Below are 26,827 nucleotides of genomic sequence, written 5' to 3'. Positions count from 1 at the left end.
TTTTTTTTACGTACAGCAGAGTCTCGATTATCAGACCTAAATGGGACTGATCTGTTGCTGGATAACTGAAAAGTCAGATAATACAGAAAACACTGCATTATCCCACAAACAAAATGTATAGACAAAGGCATAGAGGTCACGATTTTCAAAAATTGTTCTAAAACAAAGATTTTTAGTAGAAATAAATGCGATGATGTCATTGGGGGTCTGTCGGATAATAAAGACTATACTGTATATAAGAAGCAAAAAGCTGGTAAAATAATTGAAAACATTTAGGGCCAAGCTGATCTTTCTATGCCCTCCCCCACCAAGTAGGTGACCCACCAGTTCTTTATCCTTGTCCCCGGAGAGGTCAAGAGAAATAAACCACACACACACACACACACACGATAAATATATACAAATCAAAGGCCTTTGGGAGAGAGAACTGAAGGTCTCACATAATAGCATTGAGACCAAGCAGAACTGTCTCACAACTCCTCAGGTCCTCTGCTCTTTTATTAAGAATGCATTAAGTCATAAATTAACTGGTTATGTCACAAATCATGGGACACAAAAAAATCATTGGCTACATTATATTCTGCTTACATCTGGAAGTTCAGGGTACTTTCCAAAACTGCTAGTGGTTCCAGTAAAATCTAACATTTATAGAAATGTGGAAATATTGTACATTATTCCATATTACATAAGCATGCTCAAACATCTGCATATTTCTCTCTTACTTCCCTATTCCCTTCCAAACTTGCATGTTCTTAGTGACTTCCCAGAATCAGAACAAAACATTAATTACTTAAACTTTTTTAAAATGTTAATTCAGCAAATGTCAGCAATCTGTAACTAGGTTAAATACATCTGTCTTGCTCTGTCTTAAAATTATCTCAGTTTCACATTTTTAATATTTAACTCTTGATATTCCCTTCTGAGCTGGGGGTGCTATCATTTTCATAGACATCCTTATTATCATCAGAATCAGTTGGACCACTAGATGACCGAGGGGTAAAAGGAGCACACAGGGAGGACAAGGCTATAGCTGTAAGACTAAATTAATTCTTTGCTTCAATCAAGATGTAAGAGAGATACCTGTGCTAGTGATGAATTGGAAATAATGGAACAAATCTCTCTGAACCTGAAACATGTAATGGGGCAATTTGACAAACTTAAGAGTAGCAAATCATCTGAACCATATGGTATACATCCCGGAGTACCGATAGAACTAAAAAATGAACTTAAAGAGCTATTGTTAGTAAAGTGTAAGTTATGTTTAAAATCATGTGATACTGGAAGATTGGAAGGTTGCCAATGTAGCACACATTTTTTAAGAATGGTTCCAGAGGTGACTCAGGAAATTATAGGTAGGTAAGCCTGATGTTGGCGCTGGGTAAAATGGTAGAGACTATAATAAAGAACAAAATTATTGATCGTATGCATAGGCATGGATTAATGGGACAAAAAGCCAACCTAGATTTAGCCAAGGGAAATATTGCCTCACCAATCTGCTACATTTCTTTGAAGTGGTGAATAAACATGTGGACAAAGGTGAGCTGGTTGATATTGTGTATTTGGATTTTCAGAAGGCATTTGACAAAGTACCTCATGAATGATGCCTGAGGAAATTAAAGCCATGGAATAGGAAGCAGTGTCCTGTTGTGGATTAACGGTTAAAATATAGAAAACAGAGAGTAAGGTTAAATGGTCAATATTCTTAATGCAGAAGGATGAATAGTAGGGCTCACTCAACCATACAATTCTCCACTACAAGTGTAGTGTATAACACGATACTAAATGCAATAATTAACTTGTCTTTTTGATCATATATTCACTACTATTACTACTACTACTACTACTATTTAGCATTTCTATAGCGCTACAAGGTGTACGCAGCGCTGCACAAACATAGAAGAAAGACAATCCCTGCTCAAAGAGCTTACAATCTAAAAGACAAAAAATAAAGTAAGCAAATCAAATCAATTAATGTGTACAGGAAGGAGGAGAGGAGGGTAGGTGGAGGTGAGTGGTTACAAGTGGTTACGAGTCAAAAGCAATGTTAATGAGGTGGGCTTTCAGTCTAGATTTAAAGGTGGCCAAGGATGGGGCAAGACGTAGGGGCTCAGGAAGTTTATTCCAGGTGTAGGGTGCACGAGACAGAAGGCACGAAGTCTGGAGTTGGCAGTAGTGGAGAAGGGAACAGATAAGAAGGATTTATCCATGGAGCGGAGTGCACGGGAAGGGGTGTAGGGAAGGACGAGTGTGGAGAGATACTTTTAACACTTATATTCTATTAATGAATCTAATTATACATTTGTAATTTATTTGTAAACTTATAGAGAGGAAGAAAAAGCCTCAGAATCCCAGCTGGAAAAGTAACAAGGATTTATCTAGCTGTTCAATCTCTCAAATGTTCATCATGCTCATCCAGTGCATTGAGCTGAGTTGTTAATATTCACTTAATTGGAAAAAAAATAACTCTCCATCTTTGCAAAACCAAAGCTTAATAAATTGCAAAAAATGTACTTATAATTATAGGGTAAACTCAGCTTAAAAGGTTTTCCCAATGGTTCCACTACTGATAATGGCCAGCAGCTTCGTAACATGTTGTTTCAGGGCAAAAGGATCCAATGTGCTAAAACTAAAAAGCAGTTTTAACATCTCATTCCAAAATTTTTCAAATTAGCATATCATACACATCAAAGTATTTTTCAGAATTAAAAGGACTGTCAGGTTCTCAGGTTCAGAGCCCGTGGGGCCGGGCTCTGGAGCAAACGTGAGCCCTTGGGCTGCTGACGAGGAGCGACAGCAGCAGGCAAAACCCACCACCCAATGCTGGGCAAGCACACCGGCACCGGCAGGGACTGCAGGCACCACCCAGCAAGCCGGAACACATGGACTGGAATCCCCCGGACTGGAGGACACAGGACTGGAACACATACCGGACCGGAACACACTGGACTGGAGCGCACCAGACTGGAACACACACTGGACCGGAACACACTGGACTGGAGCACACTGGACTGGTCCGTACAGCTTCACCTGCGCTTGGCCACTACCCCCCCAAGGGTTGAGCCCTTGGGTTCGAGTGGCCGGCAGGACTTACCGGATACCGGATGACACATGGACCAGGACTGGAAACAGTACTCCTAAACCTAAACTGACCTAAGTGCTCCCAAGCCCTAAACCAGCAGAAGTGTTCCTAACAGTAAACTGACAAAAGGACTTCCTAAGCCCTATACTAAACAGGAGCTCCTAAGCTCTGCTCAACAAAGGGACTTCCTAAGCCCTAAACTAACAGAGCAGGGAACTAAACACAAAGCTAACACAGGTGCTACTAAGCACCAAGCTACAAGCAGTGCTCTACAACTCTAAACTAACTAAGGTGCTCCTATGCACCAAACAACCAGAAGAGCTCCTAGCACTAAAAGGGAAGACAGGGGAGCCACAAGGAAAAAGCAGGGAAGCTAACACATAAGCCAAAAGTGCTTCCAAAGCACCAGACCCAACCGTGCTTCTAAAGCACCAAACACAAACAGCAAAGACTGCAATGCTCCCAATAGCATAAACACCAGAAGTACTTCTAACAGCAAAATCTGTAGTGTTCCTAACAACACCAAACCCTGAAGTACTTCTAACAGCAACAGAGCTTCCAAAGCCCTACACACAGCAATGCTTCCAAAACCAAGAGGGAAAAGCAGGAAAGCTAAACACACAGACACCGGTGCACACAGCACTCACACTAACCTGGACCTTTAGCAAAAGCAAGCAGGGAAACTAGACACAAAGTCAGAAGTGCACACTGCACCACCCTACCTAAAGCAAACACAACCGTTGCAAAGGCTCTGAAGGAAAGAACACCACTTCCTTATCAAGGCCCTCCCTGATGATGTCATACTCCCTAGACCCAGGTAGCCCACTGAAACACAGAGAGCACACTGAAACCCATAGAGGCCCAACCCACACCAATGCAGCACCGTGAAGCACTTGAAGCCAGTACACCCAAAGAGAGGTAGAACTAACTCAGTCCACACCCACAGCTGCAGTAAAGTGAGACAATTAGAGTCATGCTGCTGGAAGCTGCCAGCACCGAGAGACAGAGCCAGCTCAGAAAGGACAGACAAAAGAAACAGAAGCCAGCTAAGCTGACCACCAGGAAAAAGGTAAGTTTGAGAGGGGTTATGACCACAATCATAACAAGGACTTTGTGATGGAACAGCTTCTTTTTAAGCCTGTAAATTGTATTGAATATTTCTTCAAGTGTATTTCTCTAGTTTAGCCAACAGGTGGTGTATGTTTATGTTTAAAACTGTTACAAAGGAATGACCGTTCCTTCTTTTTAGTTAGCACACAGATAAAGGAAGTACCTATAGTGATGTAACCAGCTGTTTTTGAACCTTGTTGTGGGCTCTGATTGGCCCAGGAGCTCATTTCATTTGGATTGTACTGGCTTTTGCTCCCTTTTCAGCCCAGGAGAAGAGAGAGAGAGAGAAAGCTCTTTGCTGAAGCCCTGTAAAACAGTTATATTTGATAACTGGTGAGCAGCTATATGTCCTGATCTCCTCAGGTACTTTCTAGAAAGTAAGCAAATGTTTAGTTAGTGTTATAATTGATCCATATTTCAGCTACCTGATATTGTTTTCTGATTTCATATTTTTTGTTCATTGTTCAATTTTTAAGACAATAAATAATTAATTTGTTGCCTCTGCGTGTCTGGACTGATAAAGAATCCTGGTGGTTTGTGTGTTGGGTTTGTGAGTGCTTTCTGGGAACTGTGAGGCCACAGGGAGTGTGGCTCCAGTAACCTAGAAATCACTGGGGATAATTTGAGAATGGGAGACTTGCCCAGAGGCGGTTGGGATCCAGTCGGTGGGAGGAGGGTGCTAGTGTAGAGCACAGGTAGCAGGTGTAGGAGGACCTGAGCTGTGTTGGGGATAGACCCTTTAGGTGGCCGCGGGGTAAGCCCAGGCAGGTGCCCTTTGGGCCTAGTTTAGCACAATCTGGGGTTGAGTGGCTGTTTGTTGCTTCTGGTGTACACCTGGTGGTGCCAGGTCCCTCCCGGCCTCCCCCTACCTTTCCTCCGTCGCCCGGGGCTGTGGGCCTGATTGGGTGTTGCCTTTCTCTCCTGTGTAAAAAAAAAAAAAAAAAGAAAAGGTAAGCATCTCTTTAAGAGACTTTATTTTTGTTTAATCATACAAAGGATCTAGATAGGCTGCCGAGTCTGTTTGAGGGGCAGGCGTTTGTGGAGCATGTCAGTTCCTTCTGAGGCGGCTAAGCGCTGCTCCCAGTGTGGGGGCCAGAGAGCAGCGTTGGGGGAGTGTGAGTCGTGCCGCCGTCAGCCCACAGCAGGTGTTCAGCATGACAGGGGTTCCCCCTCAGGTGTCTGGTGAGTCGGAAGCGCAGGTGATAGTTTCGGCGGTTTCCTCGGGGCAGTTACTGCAGTGTGCGTCGGCGGGCGCCATTTTTTCCTCTCAGGCATGACCATCTCCGCATGTGGCGGTTGACAGGAGGCACAGTGCACTTCTGTGGCACAAGCTCCGATGGAGGAAAGCAATTTAGAGGGGGGCAGGGGAGTCCCTTTCAGTTCCTTTTTCCCCGGATTTTGTTTTATTAAAGCACAATGCCTTTCATCTGAAGAAGTCAGGAGCTTCTCTTCAGGCGCCCCGTCTCTTCCTCAGCTAACTTCGGTTGCTGCAGCCTCTCAGTTTTTCCTGCCAAAACGTCCCTGGGTGGAGATTTTGGATCCCGAGGAGCTATCTGACACAGATGACCCAGTTTTGTCTCCGGGCTCTCCCGCAGAATCATTGGATTTGGCACGAGGTCACCCTGCCTTCTAAGGAGGGGGATGACCCAAAGGCTGCCCGCTTTTTTCGCTGGGAAGAGCTTTCCTCCCTGATTATTAGGGCTTTTGATGTTTTGGCCATTTCACCCCCTGAATCGTCAGGGTGAAAAGGTCTGGTGCCTTCTATTATGTCTGGCACCAAATTCCCACCTCATTCCTTTCATGTGCATGAGGCCATGAAAATCCTTATTTCGGCGCAGTGCGATATGCCGGACAGTGGTTGCTAGAGCTATGTTGTGTCTTTACGCGCTGCCTGCTGCTGACTTAGACTTGCTGAAGGTTCCTACAGTGAATTCATTAATCACAGCGGTCACTAAGAAAACCACTCTCCCTGTGGAGGTTGGCACGGCGCTCAAGGACCCTCAGGATCGTAAGTTGGAGACTTTCTTCAAACTTCAGTTTGTGGCTTCTGTACGGCGCAGAGGACCTCATGACTGTTTTGCCGGCCTTAGAGTCCGGTTTAACCTTCCTTATGGATCTTCTTTATGATCTTTTGAGGGCTTTGGCGAAGGAGGTTTCCCTAGCGGTCACTGCACGTCGCTGTTTGTGGTTGCGACATTGGGCTGCAGACATGGCCTCTAAGTCACGGCTGGTAAGGCTTCCTTTTAGGGGAAAGCTTTTGTTTGGGACAGACCAAGAACAGATTGTGAAGGACCTCAGTGTGACTCTAAGGGCTAGCACCTCCCTGAGGACAGGTCCAAATTTGTGCGACCGGCGAGACATAGACCTAAGTTTAGGGATACACGTCATTACCGTCCAGAGACCTCAGCCCTTTCAACGTGACAGGCGAGCCTTCCTTTCCAGTAACAGAATCCAGCCCGCAGCCAGGTCTGCCCAGTGATGGGGCCCTGGTCCATCTCCGCCCAGTGATGGGGCTCTGGTCCATCTCCAGCCAGTTATTGGGGGCAGGCTGTCCCTATTCCTGGTGGAGTGGACCAGGGTAACATCCGATGGATGGGTCTTGGAGGTTATGAGAGATTGGTTACAAGTTGGAATTGGCTTGTCCGATAGCAGACTCATTTCTGGAATCTCCTTGCAAATCTCCCGCCAAGTTGTGGGCAGTTCATCACACCTTCCTCAACTTACAAAGACTGGGTGCCGTACAGCCTGTACCCCCAGCAGAAAGAGAGTGCGGTCGATACTCCTTTTATTTTGTGGTGCCAAAAAAAGGGCGGTTCTTGGCGACCTGTCCTAGAACTCAAGTGCGTCAACAGGTCCTTATGGGTTCGGCATTTCCGCATGGAAACCCTCCGCTTGGTGATCGCAGCGGTACAGCCAGGGGAGTTTTTTACGTCTCTCGATCTCAAAGAGGCCTATTTACACATTCCAATTTGGCCTCCCCACAGGCGTTTTCTTCGCTTTGCAGTGCTCAGTTGTCATTTTCAGTTTAAAGTGATGCCCTTCGGCCTAGCCACAGCACCTCTGAGTTTTTCCAAGGTCCTTGTCAAAGTGGCGGCCTATCTCAGAAAGGAAGGGATTTATGTCCATCCTTATCTAGACGACTGGCTTGTGCAGGCGTTTTCTTTTGAGGAGAGTCGGCGGGCAACCGACAGAGTGGTCGGGTTGTTTCAGTCGCTTGGTTGGGCAATAAGTCTCCCAAAGTGCAGCCTTACACCCTCCCAGACGCTGGAATACTTGGGAGTGTGCTTCGATACCCGAACAGGGATAGTTTCTCTTCCTTCAGCTCGAGCACAGCGGTTGCAGGGTCATTTGCGAAGTCTGTTCCAAACTCCGAACCTGCGGGCTTGGGAATATGTACAAGTTCCGGGTTCCATGGCCTCCACTTTGGACGTCATAAAGTGGGCCAGAGCTCACATGCGCCCCCTGCAGTGGCACCTTCTGAGCCGTTGGTCTCCTCTCTCGGAGGATTACGAGGTTCGGGTGCCATGTTCGTCCCGTCTGCACACAATCATGCACTGGTGGTTCATTCAAAAGAATCTGGTGTCGGGCATTCCTCTGCAAACCCCGGAATGGAAGATCGTGACCACGGATGCGTCACTGTCTGGTTGGGGGGCTCATTGTCTCCAACAGATGGCCCAGGGCATTTGGACCTCGATGGAGGCGTCTTGGTCCATCAACCGCTTGGAGTTGCGGGCAATTCATCTGGCTCTTCGGGAGTTTTTGTCTCTTCTCCGTGATTGCCCAGTTCGAGTTCTCTCGGACAATGCAATGGCGGTCACCTATGTGAACCATCAGGGGGGCACCAAGAGTGCACCACTAGCGCGCGAGGCGGCCCTAATCTGCCATTGGGCAGAGACTCATCTCTCTCTCTTGACGGCGGCTCATATAGGGGGTTGACAGAATGTGCAAGTAGACTTTCTCAGTCGCCACCAGTTGGAGCCGGGAGAGTGGACACTCTCCCCTCTGGCCTTCAATCAGATAGCTGCCCATTGGGGGATTCGGTGATGTACTTAATGGCCACTGCATTCAGTGCGAAGGTTCCCTGTTCCTTTAGCAAGGGAAGGGAGCTGGGCTCGGAAGGCATTGATGCTCTTCTACAACCTTGGCCCAGGGGCTTGCTCTATGCCTTTCCCCCGTGGTTACTGAGTCGCATTGCCAATCATCCCGGTTGAGTGATCCTGGTGGCTCCGGATTGGCCCAGATGCCCCTGGTACGTGGATATGGTCAGGCTCCTGTTCGATCGTCTTCTCCGGCTCCAGGCGCAGGACGGTCTCTTGCTGCAGGGACCAGTCATGATGGTGGATCCCTCCCCCTTTGGTATTACGGCCTGGCCCTTGAAAGGGCGAAGTTGAGAAGGAAAGGGTATCCGGACGCGGTTATTGCTACGATGCTTCAGGCTCGGAAAAGATCCACCTCAATAGCTTATGCTAGGGTGAGGCGTACCTTCGATTCGTGGTGTGCGAGTTCGGGATTGTCAGCGGCTTCGGTATCGGTTATCCTCATGTTTCTTCAGGAGGGTGTACAGAAATCACTCTCGTTGAGTTCTCTTAAGGTGCAGATGGCAGCTCTGGCATGCTTTAGAGGCCAGCTTCAGGGGGTGTCGATCACCTCCCACCCGGATGTGGGTCGTTTTTTGAGCGGCGTAAATCGGTTGCGTCCTCTGCATGTGCCAGTTCTGCCACCCTGGAACCTTATTCTAGTTCTCAAAGAGCTTCATCGTCCTCCTTTCGAACCCTTATCAGGGATTACGGTTAAGGATCTTACCTTGAAGGCGATTTTCCTAGTAGCCATTACTTCGGCTCGGAGAATTTCAGAGTTGCAGGCTCTTCTTGCAGAGACCCCTTCTTGTGTTTTATGGAGGCGGGGGTTTTGATTAGGACAATTCCTTCGTGTTTGCCCAAGGTGGTTTCTCGTTTCCATTTGGGGCAGTCTCTGCATTTGCCGACTTTTCGCCGGGAAGATTACCCCGAGCAATTCCGGGCTCTTCGCTGCCTCGACGTGAGATGGGCTCTTCTCAGGTATTTGGAGGTGACAAATGAATTTTGTCTTTCTGACCATCTCTTCGTCCTTTTTGGAGGCTGTAAGAAGGGACATATGGCTTCCAAGGCCACCATAGCCCATTGGGTGCGGGAGGCCATGACTTTGGTCTACGTGGCATTGGGCAAGCAAGCCCCTGCGCAAATTCGTGCTCATTCTACGCGAGCTCAGGCTTCCTCCTATGCAGAGTCCTGTTTGGTTTCTCTGGAAGATATCTGCAGAGCCGCTACATGGGCTTCGGTCCATACGTTCACTCGTCATTATTGGGTGGATGTGGCAGCTCGACAGGATGCGGTGTTTGGCTCGTCGGTGATTTCTGCCAGGATGGGGGTGTCCCACCCTACTTGAGGATTGCTTGGGTACATCCCACAAGTCTCTGGATTGATCTGTGGGATGCTATGGAAGGAAAATCCCAACAGATCAATCCAGAGCCCCCCCTGGATTTACTGTCTGCAGTTTTGTTTCGGTTGGTTAGTTTTTTTGTGTTTCGTTGTTCTGAATGTTCCTTCATTTGATTAAATAATAAAAACAAATAAATTTGGAAGTGGTGGAAGTATGTTGGGCATTTGGTCTGACAATGTCAGGAGAGTTTTCTGCTGTTTCCATTCCACTGGTTTGGTATTGTTATTACTGAGGTTTACATGGCTGCACAGGTCCACATATAGCAAACCTTGGAGGTCCCATATAAACAGTTCTCTCTATCTCCACCTGCTGGTAGTGGGACACAATCCTCAAGTCTCTGGATTGATCTGTTGGGACTAATGGAAAGAAAATTATCAGGTAAGAATTATTTTTTTCTTTAAAGGAAGTTAAATTCTGCTGCTGTAGTTAAATATGTGATTGCATGAAACAGTCTTCTGTTCTATTTCTGATCATATACAAACCATAGTAGTTGAGACATTTTCAAGCTGAGGATATAAGGTACCTGATTTTGTGCATGATGATGGGGAGCTTTTCTTAGATGTTCAAAATTAAATCTAGGAAAAAGAGGCCTGATTATAATTTAATTATAAAACTGTTTTTATTTCTTTTTACAAATGGTAATGTGCTGCCTTCTTGGAACACATAGGAAGGAATTCAAGCTTTTTCAATCAGAGAATACGAATGATGTCAGAGGCCATAAGGTGCTCCTTTAAAGTGTTTTAATTTGGCATTAAATGCCCTGTTTTCATTAAGACTTTAATTCAGTTTTTTTTTTAATATGGTTCTGTCCATAAAAGCATCTCTAAAGATAGAATAACCCTGATTTTTTTTTTTTTTACCTGAAGTAGCCTTGTTCAGAAAGAAACAGCAGAAGAGGTTTTATACCTCACTTTTGTGAAGAGAAACAGTTGTGCTTAGCAGAGAAGTAAATTTTTCATCCTTCAACATAAATCTGTTCCTTATTGTCACTAGTTATCACACGCTAAGGACGCATTTAAGCCCGTGGCATTACTTTGATGCTATTCTACTTGAGACCAAAACTAAAGACTTTTTGACTTTCTGTTTCCATTGCCTAAGGTTAATAAAAAAAATCTAAATTGTAGCATCTGGAAGCCAGCGGGAATGGACCAGAATTACTCATTCTATCCCTGCAGGTAACAGTGTCAAACTCAACCACTAAATCAACACATCTAGTTCTTAACTTCCATGTGGTCCCTTCATGAGTCTATGGTGATGAATTTGTGTTCTAAAGTAGTTGCCATGACAGGTAATAGGTTATTACACACATACACACACAAAAGTATTTTGTTTTGTTTTTTTGTTTTTGTTTTCTTTTTCCTACAGCAGTGAAAACTTTTTTAATATAGTAAAAAGTGCAGTATGGAAATAATGTAAATTAGGATTTATTAAAAGTGTGCATTCTTTCATGGGTTAGAATATATTAGAAGCATGCATTCTTTAATTGGTTAGAATATCATGCAACATGGATCCTCTTCAAGTTGAAATCAGCGGGATCCTTACACAAACGCCAGTATCGTGACATATGGCAATGATTTGAAAATGTGTCTGTTATAGGGATAGGGAGAAGATCCAGTTTATGTTTAGGGGAGATTTCTTTGGGGAATTAATATAAAATAACTCAGGGCAGATTGGTGACTATTTTCTTACTCTGGCTACTTCTCCAGCAGCTGCAACCATTATATTTTGTGCCTATATTAGTGGAATACTATTATTGTTGTTGTACAATATGTATCTGTTTTACCTTTGTTCTGAGTTAATAAAGATACATTAAATATATGTATATTATACAGCAGATAAATTAACTTGCTAATATTTTGATGTTGAAGAACTTTTTGCAAGCAGGGAAAAAATACGTGCAGATGTATGGTAACAGACACAAAAAGGAGTTGGATTAGCTCAGGTCTGAATCTTGTGAGCAGTAGTGCCAGTGATCAAGGCTTCAGCCCTGTAGCATTAGGGCGATATTTCTTAAACTGTGATATTCTCCAAAACTAGTATTGCTTCAGGCTGGTGTTAAAGCTTGAATCAGGCTCTACATAATTTTAATATACCCCAGAGAATTATACTCCAAACCTTTCAAAATTATGTGACAAAACTTTAAAGATTATTTATAATTCCCTACACACTCATATATACACACACACTCTCTCTCTCTTCTCTTCTCTCTCTCTCTCTCCACCCATGGTTCCAGCATCTTTCTCTGTCTCCCTTACTTCCCTCTGTCTCCTTCACTTCCTTCCTCCCCTCCCAGGTCTAGTATGCCTCTATATCTCAGTCTTTTCCTTCCCCTCTCCCCACAACCAGGTCCAGTATGTCTCTGACCCTCCACTCTCAACCTCCCCCCCTACCAGGTTCAGCATATTTCTCTCCCCACTCCCCCCCACCCAACTCATACATCTAAAGGCAGATGCCCGATCACTTCTATCTCTGGTGCCACCATCTTTCAAAATAGTGGTACCTGAATTCACTGCAATGGGGTCATTCTGCCAAGTAAGGTAATACTTCTATGGCAGCTAGAAAGTTTACTTTTTGTGAGAAGTAGTCGGTTGTAAATCTGACTGAAGGATGAGATGCCTTAAAAGAATGCTGCCTAACATTCACAGACCTTGGAAACCCTGGCAGACACTCACAGAGGAAATATCTGGCAGACAACCCAGGTACACACTCACGAGTCCTTCTACTAAGGTGCGCTGAAAAGTGGTCTGTGCTGATGTAGACACATGTATTGGACGCGCACAGGTTCATTTTTCAGCACAGCTGCAAAAAAAGACTTTTATTGGATGAAAATGGATGTGTGGCAGAATGAAAATTGGCGTGCGTCCATTTTGGGCCTGAGACCTTACTGCCTCTCACAATGCTGATTACTGCCCGGTTAGCGCAGTGCGCCGGAAATTTTCTGGCACGTGTAGTGGGCGCACATAAAAAATGAAATTACTGCCCAGGCCATGCGGTATCCGGGCAGTGGCTCCGAATTGGCGCACATAGGCGCCTACGCGGCTTAGTAAAAGGGCTCCTCACAGAGGAAATATCTAAACTTACAGAGGAAATCCTTAAACCCCTATACACAAGACACCACAGACTTTCTGAACTAATTTTAAATCATCAAGTTGCTATCACCTGACACTCTCCTGGTCACAACAGGTGTAGATCTATAAATCAATCATCTCCATGCAGATGGCATAACTGCCTTTGAGAGATTTCAAAAGGCATCTACTTTGGGACCACCAGTACACACTAGAAACTATTACAAAACTAGTCAAATACATCCCATCCTTCAATCAGATTCACCTTGACTACTTCACAAAAAAGTTTACTTTCTAGACATCACAGCTTCTATCAAAAAAGTTATACACAAACATCTGTACAAGAAACCAGCTGACTGATGCAGCTACCTTCACAACAACAGCTTCTACCCTTCACATACAAAAAACCCATTATAAATAGCCAAGTCACACAATAGCATTGTATATGCTGTGACCTAAGAGACAGATATACATTCTTCAAAATTCTGACTGAATCCTTCAAACAGAATGCCTCAAAGTAATTTCCAAGAAGAAGAATGCTACAACCTCAAAGTAATTTCCAAGAAGATTGCCTCTTAACTAAACACACTGAGGGAAAACCTATTTCATTACAAAGAAAAGAAAAACTCAGTTAGAGTCCCCTTTGTGCTGATATACAAACCAGAGCTGGAAAAACAGAAGAATCACAAAAGACCTGCAACCACTATTCCAGGAGAAAGAATTACTGAGAGAGAGATTCCCAGCTCCACTAATGCTGGCTTCCTGAGAAACACCAAATCTAAAGCAAAAATTTGTGAAAAGCAAGCTCCCAACAGAGCTCAAAAGAAGAGAAATGCATAAGTCCCTGCAATATACTAAGCTGCAGACTCTACCGGCACATATCACAGGACCTTACATATAGGAAAAACATTTAACATAAGGGCATCCTACTCATGCTGCTGCTCAAATGTAGCAGAAATAGAGGCTGACCAACAGACAAAGCCAACTCGGGAGATGGTGCTTTAAAATGTTTTCTTGATTGTTTGCACAAAGGACCCGACACGGTCCATGTTTCGGCATGATAGGATGCCTGCTTCAGGGGTCACAAAACAGTATTCACAGAGTATACTAACTAACAGTGTTGCACTCTGTAAAACTGCATTCCACTGAATTAACACTTGTTCGAATGCAGTTTTCAACCACCTCTCGAGTTTATGCTCGGTGGGAACGTTCGTTATTTTTTGCTTTACAGAGTACAACACTGTTAGTTAATATACTTTGTGATTATTCAGTGCAGAAAATGTGAATAAGGGTGCTGTACTGGGGAGATGCCACTATGGGTGGGCAGTTTTGGGGACCAGACCACTTCATCAGTGACCTTATGGTGATAATATTAAGAGGAGATTTTAAAACAATCCAGGAATGTAAGCGATTTGAAATTAAGGTACCCTTACGATGATTAAATACTTTGATACCAACAAGAAAGGATTTAACTGAGGTCTGTATTTCCTATCACATTATAAACCATGCAGTTATACTGCTTTGGCACCTTCAGATCACACATTCAGTTTTTCCTGTTTCTCATTTCCTCAGCCCTAACTTTCTCCTTGAGATTGTCATTGAAATGATTTTATATTTCACTTGTATAGTCTAAATTGTCATTTTTTTGCTTATACTGTTCTAACCTGAGGAAGAAAGTTCTAGCCTTCAAAAGCTAGTTCAAATTGTATTAAAGTCAGATACTATCCTTGACTCCACTAACTTAAGTGGACTGTTCAACGCACCCACTGTTCTTTCTGAGAAGAAATATTTCCTTAGATTACTCTTGAATTTATCCCTTTTCATCCTCAGGACCCCTTACTCTAGAAATTACTTTCCATTGAAAGAGACCCACCTTCTGTGCATTTATATATTAGAGGTATTTAATTGCCTTATCGTATCTCCCCTATCCCTCCATATGTTTTATGATGAATACTATTAACCTTTTTTTGTAGCTGTACTTTGGTTTATATGCTTTTTGTAGAGGTCTCCAAAACTGTACATAGAACTCCAAATCAGGTCTCATTAAAGAGACGCATACAATATGTGGGCCATTCTTTTCCCTGTGCATCCAAGCATCCTTTTAGCTTTTGCGATCACCCTGTTCTATGTATTTGACCATCTTAGTACCATCAGCTACAGTATAATCACCCCCTGGTTCTGCTCATTTTTATGGTTTGAAGAACTTCATGCTCTATACATAGGGCCAGATTAATGTCTTTTTTTTTTTTTTTGGTAGGCTTCTAAGATCTATGGATTTGTTATTTTTCCACAATAACTTAGTAACAGTCTGAACAGCGCTTACTGGTCGGGTTACCCATCTCAAAAAGGAACTAGAAAAGGTTCGAAAAAGGATAATGAAGATAGAACACTTCCCTTAGGAAGAAAGACTAAACAGGACTCTTCTGTTTAGAGAAATGATAACGGAGAAATGATATGATAAACATTCATAAAATCATGAGTGGGATGGAATGGTTGTTTAACTTTTCAAACAACACAGAAACAAGCAGACTCTCCATGAAATTAATGATCAGTGGATTGAAAACAAATATTAGAAAGCATTTTTGTCATGCAGCGCATAATCAAGATGGGAACACTAATTCCAGAGGATGTGGTCAAAGCAATTAGCACAGCTGGATTCAAAAGAGGTTTGGATACGTTCCTGGAGGAAAAGTCCATTTAAAAAAATTATAAACTAGGTAGACTTGGGAGAGCCATTCTTCATCTCTGAAAATACGTTTTAAGAAACTGATCTGCTTTTTGGGATTTTCTGGATACTTGTGACCTGGCCTGGCCTGGCCATTGTCAGAGACAGGATGCTGGACCCAATGGCCCTTGTCTGACTCAGCATACTTGTTTAAAGATTCTGTTTGAAGACTTTTGTTAAATCACCCCATGGTCATCTTGTTACCAGGCTAAATAGTCCTAGTTCTTTAGCTCATCCTCATAGATCATAGTTTCTAGGCCTTTAGACAATTTTATTTGCATTTTTCTGCTCTTGTTTTAGTTTCATTCATCATTTTTGAAGTATGGGGCCCAAAATTGGAAAGCAGTATTTAGATAGACATTACCAATATTGATCAAAGTTGTAGATTATCTTACTTTTTATATAATAGCCTGGTGTTATCTCTTAATATAGTGTTAGTTATTTAGAATTCAACAGTACATTGCTAATTCATGTTGATGTTGCATGCCATAATGATGAAAAAAATGGACTATCGTGATATATTTGATAGATTTATTTTGGAAACTGGTGAGTTGGAATATGTGGGGTTTGGTACAAAATATAGGGTTATTACTCTCTTCTTTTTGTTTTACTATTTAAACTACCAAGATGACAGAATTGTATTTGCCAGAAATTAGAGTGATACTGTAGAAATTTTTGATTTGATGATGATAAATCTTTACTTCTACTTTCTTTTATTAATGAATTTGATATATTGCTTACCTTAAAATCATCTAAATAATATTCATTGTTAAACAGGGGTTCTCAACCTAGTCCTTAGGACACACCTAGACCTAGCCAATCAGGTTTTCATCATCAGATAGATTTGTATGCCCTGTCTCCACTATATACAGATCTATCTCATGCATATTCATTGTGGGTATCCTGAAAACAATACTAGGTGGGTCCCGAGGACTGTGTTGAGAACCTCTGTTGTAAAACAAAGAAATATAATCAATGAACCAAGCAAATAAACAGCAATATAACACTTTTCCCAGCTTATTCATCCATCCCAGAGTACTACTTAGAAAGTAAGGCTTTCAGTTGTTTCTTGAATTGTACATAGTTTATTTCTTCTCGCAAAGACAGTAGTAGAGAATTTGAAAGGTCTCATTGCTGCATTCATGCAAGATGAATTACAAAGAATGTTGACAAACACAACAAATCTGACTGGGAGGTACACAGACACCTAATTGAGACATAATAGTCCAAATGTAACCTAGTAGCACTTTAGAAATGTTAAATAGTAGTAGTAGTAGTAGTAGTAATATTGGTACAAATAATAGAGCAGATACCTATAAAGAACTTTATATGTCTTACAAAGCACCTTGAACTTAATTTGTAAGGCCACAGGGAGCTGATGAAGCCCTTGCAAGATGGGAGTGACATGACCCTCTTCTTGCTCTCCAGAATCAGTTTTTGCCACCATGTTTTAAACTACCAACAATTGTTTCATATTCACCTGAGACAAATAGAGTTGCAGTAGTCCAGATAACTCTACATGTGTTAGGTTAAACACAACAGTAACTGGCAGATCAATATAAGCTGATTAAAACAAGAAGGAACTACATTCCCTACATGAGACCTAGGCCCCAACCGATTGTCAGATTTAACCTTCAGACTCATCACTTCTAATACCTTCAGCTCCAGTCCTCTTAGCTGTGGCAGAACTGTAAGAGGCATGTTTTTCCACAATAGCTTCATTACCATGATTTGTTTCAATATTCAAAATAAATTTCAGACACTACAAACAACTCATCACTTTTCTAAACAATTTTTTAATCTTCCCATTGCCTCTTGCTGATTCCCATTCACATATAATGTCATCTGTATGACTGTGAAATTCTATCTCCTTCTGTTCCAGTTCCATACCAATGATGCCAGTACAAATTAAACAGTACTGATGCTGTTCTCTGTTAATTTTCCTTCTCATACTACATGCTGAGACATAATGGATTGGAAAGAAACAGACCACTTTAATACCACATCCCCATCACCTATATGTTCCAATCAAGATTAAAAAAAAAAAGACCATGGTGGTCCATGTCAAAAGTGGTTGACAGATCATGTCCCTAATCCACATCATACCTGTGAGATTAGCTCTAGAAAATGATGATAAAATATATTACATTTATACTAACTTAACATTGAATCTGATTGACGGTCATCTGGTCAGATTTAATTTCTGTAATTGACCTTGATGAATTTGGAAACATATTGCTGTCAGTGACACTAGCCACATATTTGCTAGGGCCATGTCCATCATGATTGGTAAAAACTACTGTAGGTCTGCTTGTTATTCCAAAATACTTCAGTAATCACCTTAAGAAAGCTGTCCTTAGTATCCCTCCTAGAAACCTACTCTGAGCCCTGAGAATCTAGAAAATTATAGAGCAACCACTAACATCTCTTTCCTAGGGAAAACAGTTAAGAAAATAGTTTATAAACAACTTGTGAATTTTTTAGGTGAAACCAGCTTTTTGGATCCTTTTCATTTAGTCTTTAGATGTGGTTTTAGTACTGAAACGACCTTAGTACCTTTCTCAATCGTCTTTGCTATGAATTAGATCCATGGACACACACTTTTAGTGGTAGATTTGTCAGCTGTGATTAATGCAATAGACCAATTTGCATTTCTAAGTTTACCTCATTGATTGTATATGGTCATTTTACTATTGTTATGTTGTTAACAAAATAAGTTTTATGTCAAGTTCTACCTGCTGAAAAAATATAATAAATGGGACACTCATCTGCCTACTAATCCGTATATATAAAAAGAAACAAAGAGATCTAATAAGTGGTTTATTAAAACAATTACCCAACGTGGCCATTCTTCATCCTCAGGCTGCTTCAGGGGTGTAAACCACAAAGTAAAAACATACATAATAAATCTCTTATGAACATAGTTCTTAAAACAAGATAATTAAAAACTCATAAGAAACATAAAAAACTCATGGTATACATAACTTGAAACACCTCATTCAGTACTCAAATGCTGAAGACAGGTATAGTCAGTGTGATAGTATGTATGTGGGGAAAAGGAGATCACAAATCTTTAAAATCAGTGCAAATGTCAGTGTTACATTCATTTCATTACTAAAAATTGAATAGGTGATTCCAGTGCACAGTGTAAAAAAGAAACAAATAATAATTAATATATCATGAATACATACCTAAAAGGGGTTAAAACATAGCATTCCCCTAAAAGTTAACTTAATATACAACTTAAAATAAAAAAACAGCATAACTGTTGCTTGGTCATAACTTTTTACTCCTGCATATAAAATATCCCAACTTAGAAAAAGATGAAAAAGAAGACTGAGGATTTACTTACTTCTCTCAACAGCCTGCACAACTCTTGCCTATGAAAAGCAGCGTTTCAGTGTGTGGTTGGCTTATAAACACTCCCTCTGGTTCGAAGGTCACCATATCTGAAAAACTTGCTGAACATATTTGCTCATAATTTAATCAAATACAACCCAGAACAACCCTTGCCAGCACTATTAGAAAGAAACGCTAAAAAGGCAAACTCCATATATTCTTAATATAAAAATCAGTGTATAGCACCCTAAAATCACTAAGAAAATCACAAAAAATGCTTACAATTATTAAATTATGCATTCAGCTGCCATCTTAAAATACGTTCCAGTGAACTCATCCTAGTTAGCAACTCGTTTTAAGACTTAAAATCAAAAATTGCTACCTAAAAAATCTGATATTACCTTAAAAATGTGCCAGCATGATTCAGGGTTAAACTAAGTATTACAGAGACCCAGATTTAGTATAAATAACTCTTAATAGAAATGATCTCCATATGTTTTAACTGGTACTTGTCCCCTGTATTTGGGTGTACAAAATATTTTGCTTTCAAATTCACACAACAAACTGAACATTGTAAACATGGGTAATGTCCCTAATTGTTTTAATAGACCACTTCTCATTTTGTTACTTATTAGATCTTCTTTGTTTCTTTTTTTTTTTTTAACTTATAAATTTTATTGAAACATTATCTCAAGTACAACATAGAGCCTCTGGCTCTGAACAAATTACAACTTATCTTTTATCTTAACAGTTTCCTTCATCTTTGTTTCTTTTTATATATAAAGTTGTACCTGCTGTAAAGCACTTTGGTTGAATCTCTTCATAAAGGTGGTTAATAAATTTCAGCAAGTAAACAAATAAATATACAGTATTTTATACATTGGTTTAGATGACACAGGGTCCTTTTACCAAGCTGCGGGAAAAAGGGCCCTGTGCTAGTGGTGGGGGCCATTTTTCCTGAGCACCAGGGCCTTTTTTACCGCGGCGGATAAAAAGCCCCCAGATACACATGGCCCTGTGGCATGGAGTCCTTACCGCCACCCATTGAGGTGTCAGTAAGGGCTCCTACGCTAACCTGGTGGTAACCAGGCAGCGCACAGTGATGCCTGATTACTGCTGGGTTACGGCTGCACAAGCTATATCTGGTGGTTTTCTTTTTCCCCCTAAACAGTCAGGGCATTATGCCCAAATCGTAGTAATTATCTGTGTAATTAAAGAAAACGCTGTCGGTAAAAAATGCCCTGATTGTTTGTTTTTTTTCCAAATTTCCATGACTATACCTATAAGAACTTTCTGACCCCTGAGGCAGGCATTTATCCGCCGAAACACAGCCCTTGTCGGGTCATTATCAAAATAAAAGGACAACAATTATCTCTATCTTGAAGGCCCAGTGTTACTTTTTTCTGTTTTTCTTTAGAATAGGCTGGCACCATGTAGAATCGGGGTATTTAAAAGGGGGCACCCAGTTGCACTGTGTATTGCATCATAACTGAATCATTGCCTTTGCAAGATTGTCAGCTAGATAAATATTAACAAATTAAAACTAACCATAGATAGGTACATGTATTTTGGGTTAGTAACTCTCCATTTCAGTCTTTAATAATGTAATATTAGTTGTGGTTATTTTGCCATTCTGTTAAGGCCTTTGTAGTTTGTTGTATCTTTAGATCAGTGATACTCAACCAGGGTGTCACGGAGTAGTGGCCCTAAGATGGCCGCACATGCCCCAGCAGTCTGAGTGTTAGGGCAGTGGCAGGAAGCACAAGGGCAAAAGACTCCCCCACAAGTAGCACCACTCTACCTTTATTTCTTCAGAGCCATTCTCCTTCCCGGCACTGCATTTGCAAACAGTGCTTATCATGATTGCACTTCCAGTGTGCTCCGCACACCGTAAATGAAATCAAATACGTGCCACATGCAGCTGTGATGCTGGGAAGAAAAGTAGCTCTTATGGGGGAGCATTTTGCCCTTGTGCTTCCTGCCACTGTGGCTGCCACCACTTCAGAGCCGCTGCTCTGACACTCAGACTGCTGGGGCTTGTGCAGACACTTCTGTACTGCTTGGACGTGGGGAGGGAGAGAGAAGATGCTGCACTGTGGTGGTGGGTGGGAGGGCATGGGAGAGAAAAGATGTTGCACTGTGTTGGTGAGGGGGATGGGGAGAGGGAAGATGCACTATAAAGGAGGTCAGGAAAGATGTAGCACTATAGGAGAGGATAGGAGAGAGGGAAAATGCAACATTGTAGGGGGTTATAAGTGTGAAGGAAAATACTACCCTGTAGGGAGAGAGGGAGAGAAGGAGGAGATGCTGTGCTAAAAGGGGGAGCAAGAGAGAGATTGAGGGGGAGAAGCTGGGAATGGTGGAACAAAGTGGGTGGGTGCTGTTTGTCAAGAAGATGAGTGAGGAGAATTGTGAATGCACAGGGTAGAAATATGGTAATGGGGAATGGATGAAATCAAGGAGTAGGGGGAAATGAGAGAGCTACGAGGTAAGAGAAGGAAATGGAAAGTTGATAGGTGACAATTAAAAAGGAAATGGAGAACATGAAGGTGAGAAAGAGGGTGACATTTTACTAGAGAGAGGCAGAAAAGAAAGAAATGGAGGAAACATCTAAAAGATGGATATTTCAGACAGATGGAAAAAGAATGGAAAAGACAGGAGGAGAGACAAAAAGAATGAGAAATGGACAGCAGAAGTAGAGAAGACAGACAGGAAAGCAGAATAAAGAAACTGGCACCAGCATGATTGAAAAATAAAATGCCCAGATAATAATGATAGGAATACATTTTGTATTTTGATTGCATTAATTGGAATATGTTAGCTTATGGAAATATGCATTACAGCTTGTATTGTGTTCAGTACAAAAGGAAATTCATTGTTTTTGTTTCTACAGTGTTTACAGTATGTGCAAGTGACAACTTGGGGTTCTCAATTTGATTTTTGTCTTTCAAATTTGTGATCCCTTGTTCTGTATTTGGGGCTGGTTTGTCTGTGCTTTGTGTGTAGAAATCTGTAGCAGCCCTACTTGGTTTTATTTTATTTTATTTTTTATCAATGGTAGGTGTATTGGTATTCCAAGGCCCAGTGTAATATTTGTATTGCTGCCTATTTATGGGTGGGTTTTTGCTGTTTGAATAATAGGAATTAATGCTACTGTTATATGCTAGGCTTGCTAGACATATATTAGGATTTTTTTCAGGTTTTGTATTTTACAATGTGCCTAATATTGGAGAGATTTGTTGGTGTTACTCAGGTGACATGAGAATCAGAATATTTTTTTTGTATAATGACTTATATTGGGAAATGTCCTAGTTATGATCTGCAGCTGTTGTTTGAGGGAGGTAGGGTTTTTGTAGCTGCGGAACATGTTTGCATTTAATTCATAAGAATTGCTGTACTTTTTCAGTCCAAAGGTTCATGAGGGTCATGGATGCAGTGTGTCACATATGTGTGCACTGTCCGTCAGGTATGTCCCAACTCAAAAAAGATTGAGAACTACTGCTCTAGATTCAACTTTATCCACAAAATAGCAGTATACTATGATTTCCAAGGCCGCTGTCTACCAACTAAGGTATATTTGTCAGCCCTCTTCTTTGACAATTCAAGATTTAGCCAAATTGATCCATTTGCTTGCAATGTCTTGGTTAGATTATTGTAAATCCCTTTTATATTGGTCACCTCGGAAAAGCCTACAGAAATCAATTAGTCCAGAATACTGCTGCTTGTGTGTTAATGGGGACATCAATGACTAACAACATTATCCCAATCCTAAAAGAATGGTATGCACTTTAGGGGGTCTTTTACTAAAGCTTAGCTTGAGTTATCTGCAGCAGGGCCCATTTTATTCCTATGGGCCCTGCTGCAGATAACTCGAGGTACGCGTTAGCAAAAGACCCCCTTAGTGTATAATACCAGATTAAGACAGTGGTTTCTTGAGTTCATCATCATGTTTCCAATAGTAGACTGACCAGGTCACTTTGGTGGTTTAGGTTCTGGATAATTTTTAAAATTTTAATATTAGTTTTTAGAGTTTTAAAAAGTCTGGACCCCATGTATCTTAAAGATCGGGTAATCCCATTTGGGTCCTCCTAATAGCCTTGTGTTTGTTGTCATTCAGCTTTCTCTTGGTTTTGAGATAGAGCTTTCTCTAGTAGGCCTCACTTAGGAAATTCTTTTTCAAAGGAAGTACTGAAGCTCTTATAAATTTTTGGTAAAAGCATGACTGTTCCTCTAGGTTTTTAAGCTTTGTTGTACATCTTACAGTGTGTTTGATTAATATTCTGTTATTTTAGTTGTGTTTATTCTTTTTTTGACTTTGGCAGTGTGTTGGCTGCTTTTTAGTGTTCGTTACTAGTACACATTTTGGTTGTATCTGTGAGTAATAAATAAATTGATTGATATGAAGTGATAATATGTTTTGCTAAAAAGCAGTGTATAGCATGGCCTTTTTTTACAAGCAAAGAACACCCAATAATATTGTGAATTTCAACAAGGGAATATTTTTGTTACTTTCAGAATCTCTTAGAAAAATCAACAGAAAGAGAAACTCGCCAGGAATATGCTCTTGCCATGATTCAGTGCAAGGTTCTAAAGCAACTGGAAAATCTGGAACAGCAAAAGTATGACGATGAAGATATTGTGGAAGATATAAAGTTCCTGTTGGAAAAACTTGGCGAAAGCGTCCAGGATCTAAGGTACCTGTTTGCATAATGAGTGCAATTTTCAAAGTCATTTCCATAGATGATACAGTTCTTTTAATGAGCTGTTTGAAATTTGTCCAATGTGCATACTTTTTCTTATATTAAGTGAGGGGTGATCCTAGTGGCGGGGGTTGAAACAATGGACATACTTTTGTACTTGATCACAAAAAAATACCTGCAGGAAAAGGAGCAGGCATTGTCCGTGAGTAGTTCTCTCTTTGGTAATTTTCAAAATGAAAATGCCCACCTACTTTCTCTTTGAAAACTTCTTGCAGAAACCAAGAAATAAAAGTACCCATGGACTTTGCAGCTATGCAGACAGTATTAAAATTGCCTCTATTATAAATTAAGACTTCTGAATTTAGTTATTTTTATAGTATGCAAATTTCTGTGGCTTTTCAGCAACTCAGGCTTTTCTTAAGGATCCATAAAATCATCAGATTTTGATGTTTTTACATTTTAGGGGCTGTAATTGCATTTTTTCCCTGATTTTCATAACACCTCCCCCTCAGTTTCAGTTTTCCCCTTTTTCCAACATATGCCCACCAGGATAAGAAAGATGTTAATATGCTGATCACTCATGGACTCACTTTGTTTGAAAGATGGGCAACTTGTTTATGCCTGAAATTAAATCATGACAAAACTAAGTTTCTGATTGTTACGGCATCTAACATTGATGTATCAGATATATGGCTGTGCTCTAATGGTGTCCATTTAAAGGTTAAAACAGAATTGAAAGTATTAGGGATCATGGTTGATAAGCATTTGTCATTGGGAAAACATTGCCAGTTAGTACTTAAAAAGTTAAGGCAAGTACGCCATTATTTAGTAATGATAATTTTAGATTGTTGGTACAATCCTTCATTTTATCACAAATTGATTATTGTAGTGTGCTATATGTACACTACATGGTTTCATTAAGGAAGAGATTACAGACGGTGCAAAATGTAGCAGCCACACTGATTTTATCTAAGTCTAAGTATGAGAGAACAACTCTTTTGTATATTATATTGCATTGGCTTCTAGTAGAAGCAAGAGGGATTTTTAAACTTTGCACAATGATTTATTTGTTTTTGTATGAAAATATGCCAGGATATTTAAATCGGTTAATTTTACTACCTAAATTAGGAATAGGAGATTAGTGGGTAATCATTTGGACTTAGCATTCCCTTCTCCTAAAGGTATCAGGTTTAAGACTTTACATGCAACGACTTTGTTATACCTATCAGCAAACTGGTGGAATGATTTACCAATTTGTATAAGATCTATACCATATTAGGGTGCTGTTTGCAAATTCAGGAAGACTTATCTATTCAGAAAGTATGTTTTAGGGAAAATTTAGTATCTTATATTTGCCTGTTATTTTATTTGTCTTGTAAATGACAATGGTCTTCAATTTTCTTTTTTTTTAAATTTTGTTTTAACTTCATCATGTATTTTATTTTTCTCCGAGGACAAGCAGGCTGCTTGTTCTCACGACTGGGTTGACGTCCACGGCAGCCCCCACCAACCGGAACAAAAACTTCGCGGGCGGTCCGCACGCAGGGCACGCCCACCGCGCATGCTCGGCCGTCTTCCCGCCCGTGCGTGACCGTTCCCGCTCAGTCTTTTCTTTTCCGCGCTGGAGAGAGACGTGTTCGTCTCTCTCTCTGTCCGCCCCGGAAACCGGATCGCGTTGTTCGCGAATCTTCTTATTTTTTATTTTATTTCGTTCCGCGTTTCTCTTTAGTTTTCTTTAAAAAAAAAAAAAAAAATGCGCTGAACTTGTTTTCCCTCGTCTCTTAGCGGGGGCGTCCCGTTGCGGCCTTGTGGCCGCGCGGTCGATTTATTTTCGAGGTGTGATTTTTACCGCCACCATCGACGACTTTGATTTCGCCGACGCGATTTTTCCGTCGATGTCCTCGAAGGTCCCGAGTGGATTTAAAAAGTGTGGTCGGTGCGGCCGGCCTATCTCGCAGACCGACACTCACGCTTGGTGCCTCCAGTGCCTCGGGCCGGAGCACGATACCAAGTCGTGTACTTTGTGTCTCGGTCTCCGGAAATGGACACAAGTAGCGAGGCAAGTTCTTCGGGACTGTCTTTTTGGAACTTGCGCCGGCCCCTCGACGTCGACGGCATCGGTATCGACGGCCGGTTCTTCGGTATCGATGTCCACGAAATCGGCACCGATGGCATCGACCCCAGGAGCACAGGTCCCGTCGGCCCGCCGGTCCTCCGGTGACGGCAGGGGTGAGAGGCCGCGTGGGCAATCGGCCCCGGTCACTCCCTCTACCCAGGGCCCTCGGGACCGAACCCTGTCAGACCCGGTCCCTCGAGGCCGAGGGGGATCGACTTCCTCCTCCTCCATTCCACCTAGCGCCGATGACGGGCACCGCAAGAAAACGAAGAAGCACCGTCATCGGTCGCCATCGATGCATCCGGCTCCCGGCGCCGGAGAGGAGTCGACGCCGAGAAAGCGGCAGCGTCGAGAGGAGAGGTCCCCCTCTGTAGTAGAGGTACCGCCGTGTCAGGGTCCCAGCACTTCGGTGCAGTCTCCTGGACCCGAACAGCTTCCGGCACCGACGCCTCTACCGGCCCCCTCGTCTTTCCTGACAGCGGGCCTTGACGAGTGCCTCCGAGCCATCCTTCCGGGGATCCTGGAAGGGCTGATGCGCCAGACTGTGCCGGCGCCGGGGGCTGTGGCGCCGGCGAGCTCTAGCCCGGTGCCGAGGCCTTCGACGCCGACGCCGCTTGCTGCGCCGGTCTCGACTGCCACGCAGGTGGAGTTGACGTTGATGGAGGGAGCTTCATCCCCGCCGGCGCGGGAGTCCACCGCTCGACGACACCACCGAGGCCTCGGTGCCTCGACGTCGAGCCGGGCCCGGTTGAGGACTCAGCTGCACGAGCTTATGTCCGACACCGAGGAAGAGGCCTCGTGGGGGGAGGAGGAGGACCCCAGATATTTCTCCTCAGAGGAGTCTGTGGGCCTTCCCTCCGACCCCACTCCTTCACCAGAGAGGAAGCTCTCGCCACCTGAGAGCCTCTCCTTTGCCTCCTTTGTCAGGGATATGTCTATTTGCATTCCCTTTCCCGTGGTCTCTGTGGATGAGCCGAGGGCTGAGATGCTCGAGGTCCTCGACTATCCATCACCACCTAGAGAGTCCTCCACGGTACCGTTGCACAATGTCCTCAAAGAGACACTGCTTTGGAACTGGTTGAGACCATTATCTAATCCCACCATCCCCAAGAAAGCAGAGTCCCAATACAGAATCCACTCGGACCCAGAGTTAATGCGGCCCCAATTGCCTCATGACTCGGCGGTCGTGGACTCTGCTCTCAAGAGGGCACGGAG

General features: G+C 42.4%; 1 protein-coding gene across 2 annotated transcripts in view; it reads left to right on the top strand.

The window, feature by feature from the left end:
* The window catches only part of ATP6V1H (ATPase H+ transporting V1 subunit H), a 228,610-nt gene that overhangs the window by 118,416 nt on the left and 83,367 nt on the right, over positions 1-26,827 (top strand). For both annotated transcript variants that reach the window (XM_030214410.1, XM_030214419.1), the window contains exon 11: positions 23,312-23,490. In XM_030214410.1, the coding sequence (XP_030070270.1) occupies positions 23,312-23,490 (179 nt within the window). The remainder of the gene's footprint in view (positions 1-23,311; positions 23,491-26,827) is intronic.

Source organism: Microcaecilia unicolor, chromosome 1, assembly GCF_901765095.1.
Source record: "Microcaecilia unicolor chromosome 1, aMicUni1.1, whole genome shotgun sequence".
NCBI lineage: Eukaryota > Metazoa > Chordata > Amphibia > Gymnophiona > Siphonopidae > Microcaecilia > Microcaecilia unicolor.
This window is presented reverse-complemented; position numbering and strand designations above follow the sequence as displayed.